At 54.1% G+C, this 15,881-nt stretch overlaps 1 protein-coding gene across 2 annotated transcripts; it reads right to left on the reverse strand.

Moving 5' to 3' along the window:
- Positions 1-89: 89 nt before the first annotated feature.
- LOC111853225 (trinucleotide repeat-containing gene 6B protein-like) lies at positions 90-15,764 on the reverse strand. 2 transcript variants are annotated; one of them, XM_072704715.1, is made up of 21 exons: positions 15,496-15,763; positions 14,022-14,109; positions 13,656-13,677; positions 12,678-13,052; positions 9,789-12,431; positions 9,294-9,452; positions 9,022-9,209; positions 8,290-8,361; positions 8,005-8,202; positions 7,608-7,727; positions 7,360-7,512; positions 7,130-7,243; positions 6,840-7,032; positions 6,580-6,744; positions 6,053-6,220; positions 5,799-5,942; positions 5,563-5,655; positions 5,263-5,460; positions 4,859-4,929; positions 4,453-4,592; positions 90-3,221 (listed from the first exon to the last, which is right to left on the reverse strand). In XM_072704715.1, the coding sequence occupies exons 2-21, from the start codon at positions 14,076-14,078 to the stop codon at positions 2,684-2,686; spliced, it is 5,811 nt and encodes a 1,936-aa protein (XP_072560816.1). In that variant the 5' UTR covers positions 14,079-14,109; positions 15,496-15,763; the 3' UTR covers positions 90-2,683. The 2 variants fall into 2 exon arrangements, with proteins under 2 accessions (XP_072560816.1, XP_072560815.1); XM_072704714.1 differs by having other exon boundaries at positions 9,022-9,452; positions 15,496-15,764.
- Positions 15,765-15,881: the final 117 nt, after the last annotated feature.

A 15,881-nucleotide genomic window follows, 5' to 3' on the forward strand; every position in this document is an offset into this window, starting at 1 on the left:
GAAATATGGCAAAGGACACCTGGTAAAATGTAGTATTTGAAAGACAATGAAACTTTCAGGAGAGAGAAAGTACTGGCATGACTCATAAATGGAAACAAGATATTTATTTGGGATTTGTAAATATGAGATTAGAGGTCAGAGATCCCCAAAATGTTCATACTGTTTACATTGCATTATACACACATACATGTGTGTGCGCACGCATATATATAGTCACACACACTTCAGTCAAAAAAAAAGTTTAAATAAAATTCTTAAAAAAAGCCTCACACACTGAGAAACTCCAGTAGTAACCATAGTATTGTTTTTATTTATGCAATTGTAAACTAACCACTGTGACAAGCGAAGGAAAAAATAATAATTCCACAACGAAAGCAAAGATCCAGCCTTTATTTTAGGTGTCAACGTCAGGTAACCCTTTCTAACGAACAAGCACTAAAACAGATGCTCTCCAGCTGCTCTGACTCTCGCAGCCAATAGGACGGTCGGGTCAAGGCCTAGTTTGGTTTGACTGAAATGGAAGAGTAATTTTACTGGCTACATCACAGGCTGACGCCAATATCACAGAGTATCTGCCCAAAACTAGTGTCACAGGCTGAGGGATACTTCAACGTTAACCTACGTTGGGGCTGCTATCATGCCCTGAATTTAATACCCGGTAATGCGTGCCCATAGACCCTGGAGAGCACTCCGCCGTAACCGTCCCGGGCCGGTGTGAGGCGCGAGAGGCTCAGACACTTGAATGTTGAGCTTTCCCCTGCAGGCTAACCTACCTGAGACAGTCCGTTACACAGGAGACTCATGAGCTGGGGGGGGGGGGGTTATGAAGGACGACACCATTACAGTAACTGGTGGATTGTGATAAGGCCCCCACCTGCAAAGGCAGCGATGCAAAAATGATCTGATAGTCAAGCAAGTCAAACTTCTGTCACAGCGCCCTGGTAGTGCTTGGGTATGGGCAGCTTAAGCTGGTACCTTATTACCTTATGCTCTCAATACAAGCGTGGTCAAGTAATGGCAAGGAAACAACTCAAAGTCAGTGTACATAAAAGGGATCCTGCAGAAGTTTAAAAAAAAAAAACAAAAGTAAAGGTAACAGCTGGTACATCAGTGGTTCTTTTAACAAAGAACAGGGCAAACAGACTGCACGTGGGGTGGGGGGCAAGCTTCCAGGATAGCGATAGGGATACACGGTCAGTAGCAACTAAAACGAGAATGACAATCAGAACGCCGCGAATCGCGAGTGTAGCGAATTGTCTAGAAGTGCACCTCTGATTATGAACAGCTAAATGGACTGAATTGTAAACATAAATCCTGCTCCCTCAGAAGGAGGATACAAAACCATAGGACAGAAGACTCTTTTATTCCAGTGTCTCCCAACCCGGTCCTCAGCAACCCTCAGTAGGGAGCTGAGAAGGAACAAAAACATGGACTTCCTGGTGGCCCCCGAAGACTGGGTTGGGAAACACTGCTTTATTCTACTTGCTTTGTTAAATTACTTCTTTTGTAAGAAACACACAAACAGGAGTGTTAAAGCCTGTCTTGTATTTAAACTATAAGAAAGGGGAAAAACAAACAAACACACACACACACACACACACATACTTTTTTAGGCATTTGTAAACACCCGTCCAGCTCCACTAGGTAAAGATTTGGCATTTTTCAATATCTATGCCTTTCAGTTGTTTGCGATTCTTTATTAATATTATTACTGAAATTCAGACAAAACTGCCGCTAAAAATCAAAGCAAAAAGATTAATTAGTGCCAATGGTGTCGAATGTGTGACCTAGACACACACCCACATATACTCTGCATACATTTACCAAGCCCACTCCAAAATGTTTATAACACTTAAATGTAAGCTGCCTCGTGCACCCTCTCACCAGTCACTCAAGGAACGAGCAGCGCGAACACACACACACACACACACACACACACACACCACGTTCTGTCTCATGAACACCAGACAAAACACCCTGGATTTGGTCACCCACTCATGCACTGACAGCTTCCACACGATTCACTAACACTAATGCACACGCGCACGCACGCACACACAAAGTCACGAGTGCCTCGCATAGCAAAATAAAATAGTCATCATAATAAAGACAACGAACGATGACTGAACGAGAAAACGAGGTCAGCATTTGAAGGGAAGGATGACATCGTTTCTGGATTCCACCATCCGAAAGTAGGAAAAAAAAAATAATAAATCTGTAAAACATCAGAGCAGTGTATGTATGTCTGTGTGAGATACAATCTGCCTGAATATGCAGGGATTTACAGATTGTATATGGTCGTCCAATCACATGTGGCGACTAGCACATCCACCTGTCTGAGCTTCGTTCTGCGTGTGCGTGTGTGTGCATATATGGTTTCAATACAGCTTCAGTTTAGATCTTAGGCTGAGATTCAGCATCTCAGATCACCTAGTTCTCCTTCTGGTCAAGTCTTGCAGTTTAGTCTTCATTTAAGAGAAAGGCCTCACATAGGTGCCTCACAGTCTACATCTTGGTTTTTTTTTTTTTTTGATTAGGTTTTTTGGTGGAATACATCTAGGCGTGTGAACGCATGTCTGCACAAGTACCGCCCTGTGTGTCTCCTCCTGCAATTTACATTGCACGCCACAATGATGGTTTTGGATGAGAAAAGAAAAAAAAAAAAAAAATGCACGCGTGCCTCTCAGATGGAATCGGCCCCACCCCCAAGAAGGTCGCCGGGCAACAGTGCAGCCGGGCTGTCCATCTGGTGCCTGTCCTCCATCTGCGGTGCCCCCCAGAGGCTGCTGCCCCCAGGGTAGCCTGGGGTCATGCCTCCCCAGAGTCCAGCCCTGCCTGGATCCATGGCCTCCACACCAACCCCAACCCCTGCCCCACCAATAGCGCCCCCGTTACTGCTCCACTGGGTGAAGATGCCCATCCCGGGACCTTGGGCAGAAGGGGCGTCCGGCGAGCTGCCTGTATCGTCCAAACCCTGCCAGCCGGAGGTGGGAGGCCCAGCACCGCCGCCATTGCCGTTGCCCCCGGCCGCTCGCTCGCTTCCTGGGGGGCTCCCTCTGCCACCGGCCCCCGACGTGCCAGTGCCCATTGGGCCTTGGCCCACACCGGATCCAGCCCCGCTTCCGCTCCCGCTCCCTCCCCCCTGGGAATGTGCAAAATACCGACTGACTTCTTCCTCACTAACAAATTCTGCCAGGATTGTGGTGTTGCCCAGGACACACCTGAGGAACAAGGGGGGGGGGGGGTTACATCGGTCAGGGAAAATGTTTTACATATTTCTTACATTAGAGCTGCAACCATGTAGTGTAATTCAGGTGGGAATAAAGTAATTTAACCACCTGTTCCATCATTGCGACTGGCGGCCGGGATGATTTTTCAGTTATGTGCAAACTCTACTGCCAAGCCGTATCAAATGTTTTTTGTATCCAACCATCATAAGCTACTGGTTACGTGCATTTAAAACTCCTGATATTTACAGTGAGACATATTCTACACTCAGCATTTACACAGAAATATCATAATGCATCACTTTCATTCAAATCAGAATACAGCAACATCATACTACTGTTACCAATAAGATCCTTTAAGTAAAAAGTTGACTAGGGCACGACTTCACATCACCACGTACTCGTGATTAAACAGCGCATGCCATGTATCACCAGGGCTTTAGACGAGGAATGAAACATTTGATAAGATTAGAAATCTGTATTTGTCCACAATATCTCCTCTTTTAAACGATGCTGTGCCTGCTGATCTGTCCCTTTCTTCACCTCCACTTCAGTGCATATCGCTCCCATGACACCAAAACAGTAGTATGTGGCGTGCTCCACTAACCGAACTGAATAAACACAACGATATGCTGAATTTATACAGATTACTAACTTGTGGGCATCACAATATACATATCAATATTTTAGGCGTACTACTAATCTACTTACCAAGTTGTGGGCATAAGTAAAATGTCCACAAAGTACAGAAGAGCTGGCGTCCAGTCAAATGTTTCGCCCGTCCTCTAAATCCCTGGTGATTATTGCGCATGCGACAAATAATCGCAAGTACATGGTGATGTGATATCATGCAGCTCGAGTTATTATCCCGTATCATAACATAGTGTTAAAGCCAGCAGAGAGCCATTGTTCCCCATCAAGCATCTCCTGACAAACACTGCCCTCTTTATGAAAGCAGTCAGTTTCACACAATGATAAAGAGCATCCTGTCAGGCTATTGTCAGGGCAGAAAACGGTGAGCATTTGTTTCATTCTGAAATGCTAGAATTTGACTTAGAAAGCACTTTTCTTTTTAAGAAAGCACCAATTGTGAAAGACTGCTATCAAATGATGCTAACTTTGCTTGCCGTCCCATGACAGACAAACTGCACGCTGCGGGAAGGAACGTAACGATACGCCATCGGCACGGCGGCAGACCGGTGGGACGAGAGAGAGCCGTTCTTACATGTGCAGTGCACTCTGGGCCTTGGCTGCTTCCTGTCTGCTGCTGTAGCAAATCAGAGCGCTGCCCTGGGTCAGTCCGAGGTGAAAGGTCAGCAGGGGGCCATGCTGCATACAGATTGTACGGAGAGTGGAGCCGTCGATCTGCGAGAAGACGGAGGGCGAGATGGTCAGCCCCCCCCCTTCAGAGCGTACGCATGCTTCGTACCCTCCTCCCACTGGATAATTTTCCCCTATATCATCAAATGTGATACAGGCAGATTGCGGTTTGATGCCGAACTACAGATCCAGGACGACGCTGCACTTTGTCTCATTTCCTTGCTGCTAGTCGCCCAGCCTGAATGCTGTAATACCAAAACCTCCATGTTCATCAATATGGGGCTGAAGCCCACCCCTATGAACTTCCCTACCTGGGGGGTGAGGTTGCTCAGCACCAGCCAGCAGCTGCCTCTCGAGGCCCCAGCATCACTCCATGCAGAGCCTGTGGGGGGGGGGGGGGGGGAGCGGCGGATATCTCAGCAAATCAGACGCTTCGAGAAGCCAAGAGGGGTCTGCCAGGGTGTGAGTTTTGCTGACACAAAAATGTTCTAAATGGAAAATGACTGGTTCAAAGAGACAGCCAATCAAGACTGCAGGGGAGGTGGATCCAAGCAAGTAAAAGAGATGGGACCAACCAATCAGCACTCTTCAATCTGATGGGCTCTCTCTGCGAGCCAATCATTTTTTTGATCTGCCCTTAGAACATTTTTGTTTAAGTAAAACTCCCACGAGCTACCCGGACCCCCTCCTCCGGCAAGGTCGAGGTGTGACTTACCTTGGTTGTATCTCATCTCCTGGGCACCCCAGCCCCTAGGAGGCCTGGGAGCCGCACCTGTCCACGGGGACTGAGGCTTTTGGGCCGTCAGGCCGGGAGGGGGGCGGGGCAGCTGGGAGCTCTTGGGGCCAGACTTCCACAGCTTATTGGGGCCGATGGGGTCCGGGGGCCAGCTGGGCTTGTATTCTGAGTACTTTGCTGGGGGGGGGGGGAGAGAGAGAGAGAGACAGAGAAGGAACTGAAATGGAGGCAAGCAGAGGGGCGCAGACAGGGCAGGGCGGTGTGTGGCAGAGGTGCTACCTGAGCTGTGTGCATTGCTGACAGGGCTGTCTGGGCCACCGTAGGGCCAGGCCCCCGCGGAAGGCAGCAAGGTACCAAGGGAGGGGTTGGTCCCTAAAACAGACACAGGGGGAAAAGATGCAAGGTCTCTCTCAATCCTCAGTAAAAGCAGCAGCCTCACAAGCTTAGGAGAATAGATCGTTTTACAGCTTAAGACTCAAGTATGGTGCGAGTGAACCCTGGTGAGTGACTAGTACCTGTGTGGTCTCTCAGTAGCTGGTGCTCGGGGTCGCTGAGGTTGGAGGTCCCCGAGGAGCCCAGCACACTGCCAGGAGTCACATAGGGGTCCGACTCAGGGTCGGCGCTTTGGATCCCCTTCCAGGGCACGCCAGGCTGGAACTCTGACCACAGCAGAACCGCGAGTCAGTCACCCGGCACACAGCTACTGATCCGCATGGCTGGCAAGATGCCTGGGCAGGCCCCGCCCACTGGGCACAGCGCCACCGCTTACCTGGTGGCCAGCTCGAGCTGCCTGACTTGGAGCTCATTTTGTTTCCCGGAGTGCGATGCCAGTTGTCAGAGCCGCCCTGAGGGGGCACCCCAAAGCCGTCACCCCCCAGCATATCATACTGGTAGTAAGGAGATCCTCCCCGCAGCTTAACTGGAGCTGAAATAGGGCCTGTGGTGGGTCGGTTAAGAAGTATGAAAAAAGAGAAAGGAAGATATTAAACAAGTAAATCAATAGACATGGTTTTAATAAGGCTTACATAACCATTTAAAAAATATCAATCTAAATGATTATGTTCTTTAACTTGTACGTCATTCTTTGCCATCCTCAGCATCTGCTCTAGAAAAGGGACTCATGCACACTCATGAGCCAATAACAGCTCTTGACTCTAAGATGTGGTGCTACAAGAATGGATCCGATTGGACGAGCTGCACAAGCCCCTGGCAAACCTATGGAAGGCTTGGATCACCTTAGCACTGCTGCTAAATCCTTTAACATAGCTGACTAAGGGGGGGTGGGTTGCTTCTCACCGTTCTTGTGCAGATTCGGGTCAGGGGATGGGGGGGCCGGCGAGTGTCCCTCCATCATCCACTTAAAACGAGAGTGCTGTCCTACGGCCTCCTTCGCACTCCCAGGGCTGCTCACCATGGAGCCCAAATCCAGCCCCGGCAGGTTCGGACCGGGGGAAAACCGTGCTGCGGTGAAGGAATCAGTGAGAAGGCACCCAGGCCGTGCGAAGCCAGGGGGCCATCAGGAAGGCGTCCCCCGTCACAGCCGGCAAGAGACTCACCCGAATATCCAGCCTGTGCCTTGGAGTGCAGGTCGACCAGCGAGGTCGGCATCCCAGGGGGGCCCGGCGGCTCGCCCAGGGGCTGCTTGGGGGCGCCGCCCCCCAGGTGGGACGGGGATAGCTTGGAGCCGGCCCCAGACCCCGGGCCCTGCTGCTGCCGCTGTTGGTGGAGGATAGCCATGACCCGGGCCAGCTGGGGTGGGGGGCAAAATGGGGGGGGGGGGGGCAAATTAACTAACGGCACTCAGGCACCCATGATATTGGGGGGGGGGGGGTTGGGCAGCCCAAACCTGCTGGGGATCTGACTGTGGCCTCAGCGTCTGGGACTGAAACTTCCTCTGGTTCTGCAGGAGCTGCTGTTGTTGCTGCTGCTGCTGCTGTTGCTGCAAGAGCAGCTGACAGGCCTGAAGCGGGGTGGAGGGGGGGTCAGCGTGACCATGGTGACACACACACACACACACACACACAGACACAGACACAGACACAGACACAGACACAGACGTGCTAAAGGGTCACTGACCAGGTGGAACTGCTGCACCTGGGGGTAGATGGTGCTCAGCACAGCCAGATGCTGGGGGGACAGTTGGGGCGGGAAACCCCCGACCCCGCCCACGCCGAGGCCGCCCACGCCACTGCTGGGAGGGGGCACCTGCTTCAGCACGGAGCCCGGCACCTGCAGACCAGAGAGCCGCATGAGAGTGAACAAATATCCCCCACAAACGCACATGGGGTGGAGTGGGGGGGGGGGGGGGCACGCATCCAGCTCACCTGAGGCGTCAGGAACGGATGAGGCACTTGTGCTCGTATCCCTGGGGACGGGTTCATGGGGTGTACGCCCCGCGACTGGGCCATCCCGCCACCACCACTGAACATGCCGTGACCCCCCACCTGAGGAAAGGTGGGAGCGTATAGACTGAGGGGGGCGCTAATCACCGGGTGTAGCTACAATAGGGCAATGAAGCGGCCATGGAGAGGGGACAGGTCTTTAAAGCAAAGGACACAGGGAATCCATCCTGATTGGTTAAAGGAAAGGTCAGTTGATGACCATAGCCAATCTGAGCTCCTAATAAAAGTTGAAGGCGAAGTATGAGGGGCAGGCAGAGTTAACGGAGCAGGGATGTTAGCTCGGGTGCCCTGGGGGCGGCAGAGGAGCAGCGCCAGTTACCTTGTCATAATAAGGCCCAGGATCAGCAGGCCCTGCCTCTTTGGAACCGGCTGAACGGAAGACTGGGCCCCCACGGCCTCCCTTGCGCATCTCCTCGCCGTAGTCGCCGAGACTCATCCCTCGCTTTTCTCCTTCCAGCTTCTTGTCCTGGGGAGGAGCGGACGCCAGATCGAGGGGCCTGCCGCCAGGCTCCTCTCCCTGGGGTGGGGGAGCACCAATCACACCATGAAATCCCATTGGCCTTCAGCCCCTCTAACGTACAGCGTAAAAGGGAATGGGACATACCAGAATCCCCATGTTGGAGAACTGTCTGTTCATGGGATTCATCCAGGAATCTCCTCCAGACTTTAAGGAAACCTGAGAGACAGACAAGCCCCCTTCAGCAAGCAGAGCAGGATTAACCTCTAATTATGCTCATTTCGCGCAAATGAGCATCGATCCTGCCGAGTTTTGAGAAACAAACCTGCAGAGCTGAATCATGCCACTTAAGGAAAATTTATACTTTAAATTTTCCACGCACGCACGGGGGGTGAGGTCATTAGGGGTTTGTGCCCGACGGCTGTGGATCGTGCATGTGCAGCCCAGATGTTTGTTTTGTCTGGCAGAGATCATGTATGTTCGCGTGTCAGCTGCACATTGACTTCCAGGTCAACCGAGGAGTAGTAGAAGAATAGCTGTGGCAGTAGTTATGCTCAGCAGCCGTATGATCTCTTTTTTTTTTTTTTTTCTATACTGCCCAGACATTATACCAAAGTAAATGCTATTTTAAATGTCCTAGCTAATTGTGTCATCAGTATTTCGAAATATTAGCATGCTCCACTCCCAAGCCTTTACTAATATCCTTAGAATAGTCTATAAAAAGTTCACCCATTTCACTACACTGTTTGTATTTGTCGCAGTACATCTGCCCTCTCCTGGTCTGGAGGAACATCACTGCTATATGCATACAGCACGGACACAAGCTTCCACAGCCCAAACTGCAGAAAAGTGAAGTATGAACTAGGCTCAGACACACACCTTGCTGTTGCCCTTCTTGCCCCCGTGGCCTTGCCCCCAGCCCCCAGAGTTGTAGGACGAGCTGCTTCCCTGGGAGCCGGCGCTGCTCCACACGGCAGTGGGCTCCTCCTCCTCCTCCCAGCTGGAGTGACGCGAGGCGCTAACTGAGACCTCCCCCTCTCCCCAGCCTTCTTGCATAGACTTGGAGCCTATGGGTGAAAACCAGCAGCCGCATAAATTCGGGAGGGCACAGGCCGCGACGCGGTGCAGAGCCGAGGGAGCTGCGTCCTTACCGGACTTCCCCGCGCCAGAGGACGGATTCCCCCAGCCCTTTCCGGAATCTTCCGGGTCCCCCCAGCCTGCGGGCCCGTCAGAGGCTTTGCCCCAGGCCGTGGTGCCGTTGTCCACAGCCGGGTCACCGTGGCTACCCCCACCTCCCCACGATGCTGGAGCTAGTAAAACAAGATGGGGGGGGGAGGGAGGGCAGGCGTGAACATTCATATCCGGCAGAGAAAACAGCAGCAGAGCCGAGACGAGATCAGCTGACCTGAAGAGTCACAACACACTACCTGCTCCCACACGGAGTGGAACACACCGCTGTTACAAACTTTTAGCAATTAACTAGCTATCAAACATCTACATGCTAAACATCTAATTTCCCTCAAAAGGATTAAAATACGGAGCCTGCATCCTGGATTTTATCAAACTAAAACGGCAGAATCCACAGCTCAGCTACGCTCTGAAACAGCACGGCGGGCACCGGATCCCACAACGCGCCGGGTGCTCACCCATAGCTGCCGCCTTGCCCTGGCTGTGCCCCTGCTCCCGGCCGCCAGGCCTCCCGGAAGGTGGTGGCTGCTGCTGCTGCTGCTGCTGCTGCTGCTGCTGCTGGGGGGGGGTGGGCTGGCCCTGAGGCTGGGGGCCGGTGGTGGCAGCGCCGTTCTGGTCCCACAGGTTGACGCTCTTGCCGCTGTAGCGGCTGGGGTCGCCCCAGGCCGCCGTGCCATCATCGATTTCCATGCGCCGGCTGACACTCTGTGGCGACGGCTCCTCCCAGCCGCTGGGCTCGGGGCGCTCGGCTGGGCCACCTGCCAGCGCCGGCATGGGTCCCGAAGTCCAGCCAGAGCTTTGGTTCTGGCTTTGAGAGGACGGCCCCCCCGGGCGGCCCCAGCTGCCATGCGTGGCCCCTGCATCCAGAAGCGGCCCCTGCTGGGGCTGCGATTGTTGGTGCTGCACAGAGCCCTTGGGCACGGCTGTGGCTTGGCCGCCTGGTGTCTGCTTGGCCCCCCAGCCTTGGTGAGATTTGTCTCCGCTCCCCCACCCCCTCCTCGACCCCCCCTCATCCCAGCTGCCCCAGGAGCCCACTTCAGGATCACTCCCTGCCCCACCCTTACCCTCCCCCCAGACACCCCGTTCCGATTTCAGCTCCCGTTTTGTCCAATCGCTGCCACCCCTTTGTCCCCAGCCCCCCTCCCTCCCTGGATCCTTCCACCCCCCTGTGCCTTTCTCCTCCGCCCCACCCCCCCAACTGCTCCCCCCCACACCTGCCACAGTACCCTGTTGCCCGAAGGCGCCCCACTCCCCAGATCCGCCACCCCTGTGCTCCCTCCACTCCGGGCCATCATCACCCCAGCCTTTCCCCTGGGCCTCTCCAGGACTAACTCCTCCCCAGCCACTCACACCCTTCCCTGGACCACCAACGCTGCTTCCAGTGGCCTGGGGGGCCACAGGGTTTCGCACTCCCGACCCAGACACTGGGACACCGCGGGCTCCACCCCCTCCATCCCATCCATCTCTTGAGGGGGCTTCGCCAGGGCTCTGGCTCACTGCCAGTGGATCAGTAGTCGTTGAGACGGCAGTGGCGGAATAGGGGGCGGGGTTCACCGTGCCACTGCCCTTGTCGCACCCCTCCTCCAAGTCCCAGGCCACGTTCTGCCGGATCTGGGTCTGCCCCCAGCCCACATTGGAAAGCACCCGTGGGTCCAGGTCCGTCCGCCGCAGTAGGTTCTGCAAGGCCACTTCAGGGTTGGGTGGCGGGTGGGAGGAGCGGTGGTGCCCATGGCCACCGCTGGCCCTGGAGCGCCCCCCGCTGGAGGTTGACGCCCCACTGGCTGCTCCCTTTCCTTGGCCCCCCCACTCCTCTCCCTCTCCGGCCCCGCCCTCACTGGCACCCGTCTGATTGTCCCAAGCTCTTGTTGCGGTTGTGGGAGTGACGGAGGCGGAGGTGTTTCCGACGCTGCCCCTGCTGCTGCTGTTGCTGCTGCCTCCACCACCCTCGCTGCCGCCCCCAGTCAAACCGCTGGCGTCCTCTGGAGACACCCCCCTACCTGGATTACCCCACTCCCCGACTGAAAGCTCCTCCCCTCTCGCTCCTTCCCATACTCCCTGAGATTCCCCGAGGGTCCTACAGCCACCCCCGTTTCCCGATGGCCAGCCCTGGGCCCCCGACGCTACTGCGACTCCCTTCTCCTCGTGCCCCCAAGGGGCCCCCCCTTCCCCCCCGGGACCGGCGGCACCTTCCGCCCCACCATCCCATGCCTCGACCCGTGAGGCACCCGTTTTAGAGTTCGCAGGGAAAGACTGGACCCTCCATGAGGAGGAGGAGGAGGAGGAGGAAGAGGATGACGATGAAGATGCAGAGGGCTCTTCCCCGACCGCGACTCCACTGTCCACGTCCCCTGCCGTTTTTGGTCCTACTCTTGGCTCCGAAGCTGCACCCCCCCACTCCCCGCGGGGGGGATCTCTGTCCCTGTTTTGCACATCATGTGGGTGGCTGGCCGGATTGGCGGGGGCGGGGCTGGCAGACGGGGAAGGGGGAGGCTGGAGGGAGGCCTGACTGCCCTCCGCCGCAGGCGCCCCCTCTGTGCCGGCCGTGTCTTCGGGCACCAAAGCAGGCCAGGCAGATGGGTTGGCACTGGGGTTGAAGTTGGCACCGGGAATCCCACCACTGGCCCCGAGCGCACCTTCCGAGGGCCCAGAGAAAGGAGTGGCTTTGGATTTGGGGGGTGCCGACCCCCATGCGACACCCCCGGGCTGCGTACATTCGTTGGGCGAACAGGAAGTGGAGGATGGAGGGGAGGAGCTACCCGTGGCACCAGCCTTCCCGGCCCCCACAGTCACACCCGCTCCCTTCTGCTGCTGGGGGTGTCTGTCACTCCATGAGGCACCACCGGTCTCCGCCCCACCCGCACCCATGCTGTCCCCCCCGGCCCCACCCACAATGCTGGGCCACTCCTCCAGGTCAGACCCGTCAACAATCACCTTCTCCCAGCCCTGAGACGGGGGCTGGCTTCCCGAGCTCACCCCCCAAGTGGAATTTGCATAATTCGTAGTAGAAGAAGCAGCGACTGATGATGAGGAGGAGGAGGAGGAGGAGGAAGAAGAGTGGGGGGGTGAAGGAACTGCTGGACCCAGAGATCCAAGACTGGGATCTAGAGGGAGAGAGGAAAAAAAGGAAAAACATTAGCACTGGTGTGAGACTTGTTGGTTAGCTAGAAAAAGCTGGCAAGTTAAGGCACCCCAGATCAGATTGTTTTTGTTCACGTACATTTAGCCCAGACAACTTGTTGAATTTAAGGCAATCTTGCTAACCCAAAAATCCAGCTTGATGATAGAGGCCCCAGGTTCCCAGTAGCTTATGTGTCTTACCAGCAGCGACACCTCGACCCCCTGCCTACCTGTGGCTCCAGCAGCCGTTGCATTTGGGCCGTCTCCCTGTGAGGGGGGGGAGCTGGCTCCATTGCCGTTGCCCCCCCCCAGCAGCATGCAGGACAGCGGCGGCTGGCCCCGCTTCAGTAGCACTTTGTGGTCCTGCTGGCAGCGGAATCGGGGGGGCACTTCTCGGGACATGTAGCGCTGGGGGGGCTGGGCGCCGGAAGGAGGCTGCCCGTTGGCCACCGCTGCCCGCTTGGCATTGTTGCCACCCTGGGCGAGGCCGCCGGCGGGAGCGGTGGCCTGGGAGGGGGATGGTGAGGGAGGGGGGCCAGGGTTGGGGGACACAGAGCTGGGGGTGGCCAGACACTGAGGGGACGTTGGCTTGGTCAATTCTGGCACTGCATGGCGAGAGAACAAGGAGTGACAAAAAGCACAGAGAACAAAACAGCAACATTAACCAAGCTGTCCTGCATTATACTACTGAACATGTGACTGTAGAAATCGGGGCCCGGTCAAGGGGTCAGTCTAACTGGTTTCATCCACTTCACACTGGTTATTTCACAGATTCCTATTGGATTAATACAGCCCCTGATTGGCAGTCCAAAGTAAACCCCGCCCACTGCAGGATCGAAACCATCACTATTAGACATAAACTCATTCAAAAAACACACACTCAAATCAAATTTACTGCTAAGTTTGACATACAACCAGAAAGGCATTGCAGCTTCAAATGAAACATGGAACAAAGTCCAAATAAATGGGGCACCCACGGCAACCTGATGCCACAAATGCAGGTGCATGCAAAAAAATAAACGCTTTCCCTAAAAGATCACTGTGGACATTTAACTTAGCATTAGCTCTCTAATTCTCCTCAATGGCATTGAACGGACGCCGCACACAGCCTTCGGTAAGCTAGACAGCCAAAGCCAAATGCGGGTCATGTGAGCACAGCAGACAGATGAATGAAACAGCAAAATGGGCAAAAAAAAAAAAAGGCTCACCTTTGTTTTTTTGTTCTGCAACCTGAAATGGGGCAGAGAAAAGGGCTATAAATAAAAATATAAAAGACTCCTGCCTTAAATTGACCACAGTTCAGCACATGGCTCCATGACTTCGAGTGGGTTTGACAATCACACGGAGCCAAGAAAAAACTGCACAAGCAAAAGGCCTGTTTTTTTAAAAACGCATTTCTCCAATTGGAGACGAAAAGCAAAGCGACACATAGATGCCTGGTGTGAGGGGGACACCGTGTGCAATTCCCACGTCCTCCTAACCACATGTGACCGCTGTCTACCCACAAACGCAAAAGATACCAAGCACCACAGCCCCTAGGCGGGCACGCTCCGCTGCAGAGAAGCTAAGAATACCTTCTGGGATGCTTCCCTTTTACGTTTTTCTTCCTTCTTCCTTTTCTTGTCTTCCATGAACTGCTGTTCCCTTTCCTGAAGCTCCTCTCTACAATCAGGAGAGACAGAAAATGTAGCGAGTGAATCACTAGCGCAAGTTTTTTTTTTTTTTTTTAAATAAAGGATTTCACTTTCGATTTCATTTGAAAGTTTCTGCAGGTACTATAGTACCACAACAACAACAACAACAACAACAACAACAAAAACGTGTAGCACTTTATTTAAATAATTAGATCGTGGACGATTAAAAACAACCAACAATACCAATCCAGGCCAGCTATCTCAACGTGGGGACAAGAAAATCGCCTCTGACACTAACGTGACTTCAGTAAGCACCAAACAGAGCTAATCTGATTGTAATTAAGTTATTAACAACTGTCCGGTTTGAATGATCCTGAACAAGAGGCAGCAGGGACAGCAGTGCAGACAGGCGGCTGCGACAGATACGGCTATCGAGCCCTACCTAGTGTCACCTTCCAGGTGTCAAGTTAGCCAGCATGCCCACAAGGATTGCTGCTGCACCCACAACGCCGCCCGGGCGGGGGAGGGGGGCGCAACTAGGATGAAGTAAACTAGTCAGGTCGCGCCGTTGACAAGTTAGTCCCAACTCGGATTAGTCAACTGCAGTAAAGCCAGCCGCCCCGACCCTCGGTGACGGACGGGACACGTCCGCTAACAAGCGTTCACTGACATGCAACCACGGATTTAGGTGCTGCCTTCCACCTCCCCATAACTTTCACATTTATCGCTAGCAGTTCTAAAAGCGATACGTACATGTTACTAATTAAACGTTATTTAACTAGCATGGGGCGGGGGGGTGTCTCGGCCCGCTGTGCGACTAGGCCTCGGAGCAGCCTCGGTCTCGAGTAGTGGCCCGAGGACGAGGGCCTGCGCAGATCGACTCCCGTGGCTTTCGCCACCCCCCACCCCAGCGGCGGGACAGAATCCGTGGCCAAGCAAACACCTTTTGTATGTTGGGCACGAAAGCGCCTCTGATGCCCTCGGGGTAAAGACGGGCTCCGTATAAAGCGCTGCTTTCTTGACGGAAAACACGATCTGGGCGCTGGGTCTTCGCTGCTATCGGAGCAGCTAGCTATGCTAACGTAGCCGCTCGGCCGACAGCAAAGTATACATAAACACGGCATCGCAACCAGTATCTCAGCTTATACCTTTTCTGCACGAACATATAAATACGCCAGAAATGAAGGGCAGTGCGTAACGTAACGCTGGAAAACGGTGAAAAAATGACGCTGCCCGCAGCCTGACGGAAGGCTGGGCTCGGTTCTCCCCCGAGAATGAGCTTTTAGCCGGATTATCCGCTTCACTTTCGTTTCGCCCGAACAACTCCGACATTTTAACATAAAATGTGTGCAGAACGATGACGGCCGGGGACCAGGGCTGCTACTGCCGCCCGCCCCGCTGGCTGGCTGCTCACCTCAGGAATTACATGTGAAATAAAGTGCTTCTGTGCGGATTCCTGCTTTCGGAGGCATCCGAAGCTGGATGGGACGCGCTGCGACGTTGCCCTTCGGCTGAACCACAGTCAGGAGACACCCTCCGAAGGCATTTAGTGTCTCGGCGGGCTCTTGCAGAGTAAACACTCACGATCTGCTGCTTTTCTAAGGCGCTCGAAAGTCAGTTAGTTGACGGTCGGCCATTTTACCTCTCTCTCTCTCTCTCTCTCTCTCTTTCTCTCTCTCTCGCTCGCTCGCTGGCGCGCGCACACGCAGGCACGCACGCGCACGGTCTATAAAACGCAATATTTCCCCTATGACTATGAATGTCAGCATACAGTATTAGCTTTCCAAATGATGTTTACTC

The sequence above is a fragment of the Paramormyrops kingsleyae genome, chromosome 22 (genome assembly GCF_048594095.1).
Source record: "Paramormyrops kingsleyae isolate MSU_618 chromosome 22, PKINGS_0.4, whole genome shotgun sequence".
NCBI classification, from domain to species: domain Eukaryota; kingdom Metazoa; phylum Chordata; class Actinopteri; order Osteoglossiformes; family Mormyridae; genus Paramormyrops; species Paramormyrops kingsleyae.